The sequence below is a fragment of the Lampetra planeri genome, chromosome 44, assembly GCF_965212315.1.
Source record: "Lampetra planeri chromosome 44, kcLamPlan1.2.h2, whole genome shotgun sequence".
In the NCBI taxonomy this organism is placed as follows: domain Eukaryota; kingdom Metazoa; phylum Chordata; class Hyperoartia; order Petromyzontiformes; family Petromyzontidae; genus Lampetra; species Lampetra planeri.
The window spans coordinates 4,154,437-4,163,661 of NC_136150.1; the positions used below are offsets into that span (position 1 = coordinate 4,154,437).

Here is a 9,225-nt window from a genome sequence, read left to right on the forward strand (position 1 = left end):
AACGGCCCCACCTCCCCCACACCGCCCCAACCGCCCCCACCTCCACCACTCCCCCCAACGCCCCCACCTCCACCACCACCCCAACAGCCCCCACCTCCACCACTCCCCCCAACGCTCCAACCGCCCCCACCACCACAACCGCCCCCACCTCCACCACTCCACCCACCACCCCAACCACCCCCACCTCCACCACTCCCCCCACCGCCTCAACCACCCCCACCTCCACCACTCCCCCCACCGCCTCAACCACCCCCACCTCCACCACTCCCCCCAACGCCCCCACCTCAACCACTCCCCCCACCGCCCCACCCGCCCCCACCTCCACCACTCCCCCCACCGCCCCACCCGCCCCCACCTCCACCACACCCCCCAACGCTCCAACCACCCCCACCACCACAACCGCCCCCACCTCAACCACCACCCCCACCACCCCAATCGCCCCCACCTCAAGCACTCCCCCCACCGCCCCCAGCGCCCGCACCTCAACCACTCCCCCCACCACAAACCACGGCCCCTCGCTCACCCCCCCCCCCCCCCCCGCGCTGCCTGTGCCGCAGGTGGTGATCGTGCAGTTTGGGGGGAAGCCGTTCAGCTGCTCGGGCCTAAGCCCCGAGCACTGGCTGTGGTGCGTCTTCCTGGGCGCTGGCGAGCTCCTGTGGGGCCAGGTGAGGGGGCCCGCCCCGGCAGCACCCACACACACACGGCGCCTCCACACACGCCCACCTCGCCCGCAGCGCCACGGGCAGCAGCGCGACACGCACGCGCTCACTCACCAGTGGCACACGCTCGCCGGTGACACACACACACAGTGACACACACACACGTGACACACACACACACACACGTGACGCACACACAGGTGACACACACACACACACACACGTGACACACACGGGACACACACACACGTGACACACACACACAGTGACACACACACTAGTGACACAGGTGACACACACACTGGTGAGGACCGCTGTCACCTGGCTCTCGGAGTGCCCCCCCCCCCCCTCTGCCCCACTCGCATGAGGGCGTCCAGGCCCTTAATAGGCGCTCGCTAATGCGGGGGACCGCCATCGCCCTTGTGCTCAGCTGATCTCAGCGGTGCCGACGGCGCGACTGCGGTGCCTGCGGGACGCGGGGGGGGGGCCGGGCCCCCCGCTCGCCCCCCCCGGACGAGGGCCCAGACGACGAGGAGGAGATCGACCACGCGGAAAGGGAGATGCGGCACGGGCAGATCCTGTGGTTCCGCGGCCTGCACCGCATCCAGACGCAGGTTTGGCACCGCACCGCACACCGCACCTTGCCCAAGCGCACCGCGCCACGGCACGCCGCACTGCACCGTCCGCGCAGGCGAGCGCGCCACCCTGCGCCACATCCAGGCGGCATCAACCGCGGCCGCCGGCCACCACTGCCACCAATTTACTCAGCTGGGACTACGCAGCAGCGCTCCCCATTGGCAGATTAACAGCTCGCAAATGAGTCTCATCCTGGTCCCTGCATTCTCGAGTTCTCACCTGGTCATACGAGATACACCGCACACCACCACCATACACCACACCACCACCACACACCATCACCATACACCACCACCACCACACCATCACCACAAACTACCACCACACACCACCACCACACCACCACCACACACCACCACCACCACACACCACCACCACCACACACCACACACCACCACCACCACACACCACCACCACACACCGCACCATGCCTCCCCCCCGCGCACCGCCGGGGCCCGCAAGTGCCCCCCTCCCATTGACCCCCGCTCCCCTTCCCCCTGACCCCCCCCACCCCCCACAGATAAACTCGCTCAACACGTTCCTGACGGGCGGCGCGGCTCCGCGGCGCCCCTCGCTCAAGAAGCAGGGCTCTCTCTCCAGCGCACAGCCCGACGGAGTAACCCCCCCACCTCCCCACGCACACACCCCCTATAGTCCCCGCGCCGCGTCTGACGAAGTAACCCCCCCCACCTCCCCACGCACCCACCCGCTGTAGTCCCCGCGCCGCGTCGCGCGTTCCGCCACAGGGCGACGCGGAGTCGGCCGCGCGAGCCGCTACCGTCGCCTCCTCCGGCGGCGTCTCCTGCGGCTCAGATTGCCGGTCGGCTCTCGGCCCGATTTCCACCCCCCCCCCCCGCCCCCTTTTCCTCCGAGTCGTCGAGCGGGGTCCGTCAGGGTGGCCGCGTCGCGCAGATCGTCCTGCGTGGATGTGCGAGGGTAAAATTTCAACCGGGGGCGGCGGGTGTGGGGGGGGGCGGTTGTTGGATGAGTCACAGGTAAGGGAGGGTGGCACCCAAGCTGCCGTGCTTGGAGCGGGCGGTCGCTCGAAGGGGTCTCGGTGCTAGTTCTTTGATATCCGCTTCCGTTCTTCGATAGCACGAAGGGTGACTGAGCGGTTGCCATAAAATCGGTGGAGTAAATGACAAAAATTAATATATAAATGGACACGAAATTGCAATTTATGCGCTACTTAGGACCGTTGGTGTCACCTTGACATGCAAAGTATGCTGGGATACCCGGTTACGACCGCCTGTCCGTGTCACCTCCTCGCGTGTTATCTCGTCGCCGTTCAGTGTCGATGGTCCGTGGTGTGAGTGGTCCTCCCCCGATCTTAACACCCCTCCGTCCACTCCCACACTGACCACCGTCTTTCTCTTAACAGACGTCTAACCACTCGTCCTGAGTGCCCTCACCACCCCGCTCCCCCCTCTTCCCCATGACGGCGTGAGTACCGTCGACGACGTTTGCAAGAAGCTCTTTCGCTTTGCACCCCCCCCCCCTGCCGTGAGTCAGTCCCTACCTCGGTCGCAGGGCTCGCCGAAGCGATGTCGATTCATGGCTCATTCCCACCGCAACAAAGTGGGCAGCTGTGGCATTGATGACGAGTTGTCGTCCAACTTAACCTTTCACCTGGGTCAAATAATACCTTTGAACTAAATCTCATGTTGCACCGTTTTATTCTAATGGGGTTTTTGCTTTTATTCTTTTAATTTTATATAAATGCCCAACCTGGCAATTTATTTTGGCAAACGAAGAGGCAAGTCCCGATGACATGGGGGGATCAAATGCAGTCTTTTGGGAGGCAGGGACTGAGACTGCAGAATTTCACGGCCGTACACTAATGCTGATGGCTTGTGTGGCTCTCTCACACGCGTGCAGTGCCCCACGGGGCTCGCCCAGCCACTCTCGGGGAGTGGCTGGGCTAGCCAAGGGCTCGGGTTAGGTTTAAGGTGAGGGCTAGGGTGAGGACTATCAGTAGGATGAGGGTTAGGGCTAGAGTTAGGGATAAAGTTAAGGTGAGGGCTAGGGTTAGCACTCTTAGTAAGATGAGGGTTAGGGCTAGAGTTATGGATAAAGTTAAGGTGAGGGCTAGGGTTAGCACTCTCAGTAGGATGAGGGTTAGGGCTAGAATTAGGGATAAAGTTAAGGTGAGGGCTAGGGTTAGGATTATCAGTATGATGAGGGTTAGGTCGAGAGTTTGGGAGATAATTAAGGTTAGAGCAAGGGTTAGGATTATTATCAGTATGATGAGGGTTAGGATTATCAGTATGATGAGGATTAGGGCTAGAGTTCGGGCTAGATTTAGGGATAAAGTTAAGGTTAGGGCTAGGGTTAGGACTATCAGTAGGATGAGGGTTAAGGTTAAGGTTAGGGCTAGGGTTAGGCGTATCAGTAGGATGAGAGCTAGGGTTAGGACTAAGATTATGATTCAGGTTATGACTAAGGTTAACATCGATATTTTGGGCTACGGTTAGGACTAATGTAATGTTGAGGGCTATTTGGGCTCTGGCTAGGATTAGGGCTTTGGCTAGGTGTGGATTTCTGGCAAGGGTTAGGGTCAGGGCTCAGTCCAAGCGTAGCCCCACGACGCTGGTTAGACATTGCCTTGGACTGATGTTAGAAATCAAGGCTCCGACCAAACCAAACGAGGAGCTGCTGCCGAGACTCCACCAAGCCGGGTTTGGTTCCAGCTTCGTGGGGAACGTTGAACGTTTGCGGGATCGCCGGAGATGTCAGCGCATTGAGGAGGCCTTCATCCACCAGTGGATTGACTGCATCTGATGATGACGATGATGATTATTTGGCCTTGTTTCAAGGACAGTGTGAGGGTTCACGCAGCTCTAAACCTCGCCTGAATGCTTGGACCTTGCTTTGGGGTGGGGGGGCAGTGCCAAATTAAGCTAGTGCGGGGCCTGTAGCATATGTTATAAAGGGGCCCTAAATAAAATAAAAACGTAAATATTAAAACACAAATTTTTTACTTGCATAGTAAAGTAAGTGTATTTTTTCATTTGCAATTAAGCCAGATAATACGTAAAAATCGTTAACCTTAAACACCCAGTCGTTTATAAAAGTTGAAGGCGGTATAGTACTATAGTAAGTGCAGGGCCCGTAGCTTGTGTAGCTACTTGTGTAGCGACATAAGTAGCCCACATGTAGCTACTTATGTAGCTACTTGCGTAGCTACTTGTGCAACTAGGATAATCCGGCACTGGGGGGGGGGGGGTTATCTGAGTTTGCAGCTCAGACCTAGCTGGTCCCGGTTTGCAGTGCGATCTGTCGCGTGTTCTCCTCACTGATGCCCCCCCCCTCCTCCCCCACTCCTCCTGTTGCAGCTCCTGCTGCCGTGGGTGCTGACGAGTGGCGCCGTGTCTAACTAACCCTGCTTGTTAAACTCACCCCCTTTGCCTCGCTCGTTTCATCTCCGCTCACGCCCCCACCACCCCCACCTCGATCACGCCGCTAACCCGGGCGCGCCCCCCAGCGGTTGCTCTGCTCTAACCCGCGCGTGTGCGTGGGTGTGTGCGTGTGTGTGTCGATGTATGGGTGTGTGCGTGTGTGCGTGGGGGTGGGTGTGTGCGTGGGTGTGTGGGTGTGTGCGTGGGTGTGTCGATGTGTGGGTGTGTGCGTGTGTGCGTGGGGGTGGGCGTGTGCATGGTGGGTGTGTGCGTGTGTGTGTCGATGTATGGGTGTGTGCGTGTGTGCGTGGGGGTGGGTATGTGCGTGGGTGTGTGGGTGTGTGCGTGGGTGTGTCGATGTGTGGGTGTGTGCGTGTGTGCGTGGGGGTGGGCGTGTGCATGGTGGGTGTGTGCGTGTGTGTGTCGATGTATGGGTGTGTGCGTGTGTGCGTGGGGGTGGGTGTGTGCGTGGGTGTGTGGGTGTGTGCGTGGGTGTGTCGATGTGTGGGTGTGTGCGTGTGTGCGTGGGGGTGGGCGTGTGCATGGTGGGTGTGTGCGTGTGTGTGTCGATGTATGGGTGTGTGCGTGTGTGCGTGGGGGTGGGTGTGTGCGTGGGTGTGTGGGTGTGTGCGTGGGTGTGTCGATGTGTGGGTGTGTGCGTGTGTGCGTGGGGGTGGGCGTGTGCATGGTGGGTGTGTGCGTGTGTGTGTCGATGTATGGGTGTGTGCGTGTGTGCGTGGGGGTGGGTGTGTGCGTGGGTGTGTGCGTGGGTGTGTGCGTGTGAGTGTGTGCGTGGGTGTGTGTGGGTGGGTGTGTGCGTGTGCGTGGTGGGTGTGTGCGTGTGTGTGTCGATGTGTGGGTGTGTGCGTGTGCGTGTGTGCGTAGGTGTGTGGCTGTGTGTGCGTGGGTGTGTGCGTGCGTGGGTGTGTGCGTGTGTGGGTGTATGCGTGTGTGTGGGTGTGTGCGTGGGTGTGTGCGTGGGTGTGTGTGGGTGTGTGTGGGTGTGTGCGTGGGTGTGTGTACGTGGGTGTGTGTACGTGGGTGTGTACGTGTGTGTGTGTGTGGGTGTGTGTGCTCACACGGAAGTGTAGCGGTCCGCGCTACGCTGCACTACGAACCCCGGTGACCCGGGTTCGATTCCCCCTCACAGCCACCAACACCGGTGATGATTATCTGAACCGGGCCTAGGCCTCCCCTACGTCGGCTCAGCCTCAAACGAGTATCTGGTGCGGTGTGTAAACATCGCCACTGGGGAGACAAAGGCGGCCGGGCGTGGTGCTGGCCACCCACCACCTCGTGTGCCGTTCCGGTCTTCATAGGTGCTCGCTAACAGCACTTGCCCAACAGTATGTCAAGGTGGGGGATCTTTGTCTTGGTTTTTCTGTGCGCTCACATGAGAGGTTTACGTGGGGTTCCATCTCAGCCGGATCCGTTCCAGGTCAGCAGCGTTCCCGGCTCGCAGATCGGATCGGCGAAGTTCGCCCTCCCCCCAGGGATAGCGTGGCACCCACGAAAATCCTGGCGACTAACTCAGTACCGAGACTCGTGTCTCGACATGTTGGGGGTGCCGGGGCACCCATGACACCCACAGTGGCTACTGTCCACAAGTCACGTGCCACCTACTCCAGTCTACTAGCTCACACTCTTGATAGATGCCCACTCTCAGTAAACATTGCCAACGCTGGGCCAATGTTCGCATGAGGTTGAAACCGTCGGGCCAACGTAGGCCCGACTTTCCACGTTTACCGGTGTAGACGCGGGGACCACTGCTGGCAAATGATGCCGTGTCGCGTTTTCACCTCCCCTCCCCCCCTCCGGGCGCAGATCCGCGTGGTGAACGCTTTCCGGAGCTCGCTGTACGAGGGGCTGGAGAAACCGGACTCGCGAACGTCCATCCACAACTTCATGTCGCAGCCGGACTTCACGGAGGGCGAGCACGCCACACCGCAGATCCCGCTCATCGATGACACGGACGCGGACGAGGACGAGGCACCCACCAAGCGCAACGACGGGCTGCGGCCCGTCGCGGGCCTCGGCGGGCCGTCGCCCAACCGCAACAACAACCACAACCACCACGACCGCCACCAGCAGCTCAACCTGCAGCCGTACGGCCTCGAGCGCCGCGGCCTCGACAGCGGCATCAGCTTCCTGAGCACGGAGGACGCCAGCAAATCAGCCACCGCCTCCTCCAGCCCCGGCAGCCCCTTCCACAGCTTCGAGACTTCACTCTAGGGGAGGCCACCGCAGCCGCCGTGTTTCTACCACACCGAGTTCTCGGCGCCGCCGCCGCGGCCAAATTTTTGTACGGCCGTCATCTTTGTGCCGCCCCCTGACGCCGCCATCTTGGGTGTTGCCGCCATGCCGTTGCCGCCATTGTTGGTGCTACTGCCATTTCGGGGCCGCCATTTTGTCGCGTACATCTTGGGGTTTTCTGTCCCTTTTCGTCGATCTGCTGCTGCTGCTGCCGCCGCCATTGTCCTGGTTTCGTCACCGTTTTGTGGCTGCCATATTGGTGCTGCCATCCTGGTTTTGCTACCCATTTTTGGGGCCGCTAACTTGGTTCTGCCGCCATATTGGTTTTGACGTCGCCACCTCGGTGCCCGTTTTGCCGCTTGGCCTCTTGGGTGAACCAACCGCCAAAATAGCGGCCGGAGGCATCGTCGTCGCGTGCGAACAGCCTTTAACTTTTGTTTTAACCAATGAGGTGTGTTGGGAGGGGGGGGGAGTTCTTCTAATTGTCAAGCGGGAGAGTCTGACGGAAGAAATGTGAACGGTAAAATGGAAACCGAGAATGTGGATTCATTATTCAGGGCCTTTCCTCTCAGTCAAATCCTTCGTGAGATGCACAAGGCCCGAAGCCTGCCAGGCAACACGGCGGAGTTGTGTGTGGGCCAAAGGACGAAAGGCCGATGTTGGATGGGGGGGGGGGCTGCACTTTGTCCCACTTTTCCACGTAACCTCCTGACCTCACCATGCTGAACTTCGCTCCCCTAGTTCAAGAAGCTCATGCCGAGAGAGGTCCCAAATCCAACCTACCACACCAAGTTTTGCCCCCAACGAAGTGAAATGAAGGCTCTGTTGCCGTTCACTGAGCAACACGGACTCCACGCGAAATTTAGGAGCTCGGGGCTCTGCAGGGAAACGGAAAAAAAACAACGCGGGTTGGATTTATTGTTGTGCTCAGGGATTGGATCCGGTCGTTTGTGTGAATCATCTCGAGCCCCGCGGGGCAGCACCTGAGTAAAACCAGGGATCGACGCGAGAGAAGAGAGGACGTCGAAAACTACATTAATGACATTGGGGGGCCTCTGTTTTCCCTGGGAACGAACCACCTGGGCAGCTTGCGACGTCACGCGGGTTCACCTCCCACTTACGGGGGCAGCCGCTGACCCGCGACCCGTATTGACCTATTGACCTCACGAGGACCCATTTCGTTCCACGGTGTCAGCGATGCAATTGAAGAGCATGCCGTTTCTGGTCTTAAGTTGTCGTTATTTATTTATTGTTCGGACCGCTCACGGAGGCGGCAAAGGTCGGGGCAGAGATGGCGCGAGTCGCGAATCCCGCACGACGCAGGCCCAAGATGGCCCTAAGAGCACACGCGCGTGTGGACACTCGGGACGCGCGCACGCCAACGCACTTGAACAGACACACGGACACTTAATGCACGTATATCTGGTAAATGTGCCGGACGTTGGATCGACGTTCCATGTTAACTGGGTAAACACGTACGGCCATGAGCACACGCACGCACGCACTTAAAGTGACATGTGAACACCTAAATACACGCACGTACGCACGCGAACACAGAGGAACATGCGTGCACAGATGAACGTGTACACACGCACGCACACACATTAATACACACTCACTTGTGCAGTGCGGAAACATCATGAACACGTAGGCACACACACACACATGAGCACTTTATCATACGCACACACGAACACTGGATCGCACGCACACGCTTGAAGACACGTGAACACTCAATCACGCACACGTGAGCACGCGCACACTTGAGCACACACGTGAACATTTGCGCTTCCATTTTGTACGGTGTGTGGGACACTGAGAGCTGATGACTGTGGATGTTCGTCTCGTAGCACTGCTTCACTTTCACTCTCAACCAAAACGAAAACTGTCAGAGCGTCGATCATCTTCGCCGGCCTATCCCCCCCACCCCCCACCACTTTCCACTCCGCCCCCCCAGCCAGTGGTTTAAAACTCCACATTCCCATGGCAGGGGTCAGTCCATCCGTGGGACCTACCCCCTCCCACGTGTTTCCAGCGCGAACCTCCAGAACGCGTCCAGGAATCTAGCCGGGTCGGGCAGCTACAATTCCTGCCGATTCCAGGCGCTTCGCGGTAGGATTGGTGAATCGCCAAAATGATGGTAGTGCCGCTGTGGAGGGACGTGTCAGTACAGCAAGTGGGTTTGTGTTGTGTAACTGCACGCATGCGGGGAGGGGGGAGGGGTTTCCAGGCACTCCAGTTTCCGTCCACGTGCGAAATGATGTCTCGCTCTATTATAA

At 59.2% G+C, this 9,225-nt stretch overlaps 1 protein-coding gene across 1 annotated transcript in view; it reads left to right on the forward strand.

The window, feature by feature from the left end:
• Nucleotides 1-8,831, forward strand: part of LOC144732827 (plasma membrane calcium-transporting ATPase 3-like) — a 30,303-nt gene extending 21,472 nt beyond the window's left edge. Inside the window, 4 exon segments of the mRNA XM_078614442.1 lie at nt 558-665; nt 1,090-1,158; nt 1,160-1,273; nt 6,518-8,831. Coding sequence (XP_078470568.1) covers nt 558-665; nt 1,090-1,158; nt 1,160-1,273; nt 6,518-6,925 — 699 coding nt within the window. The 3' untranslated portion in view covers nt 6,926-8,831.
• Nucleotides 8,832-9,225: the final 394 nt, after the last annotated feature.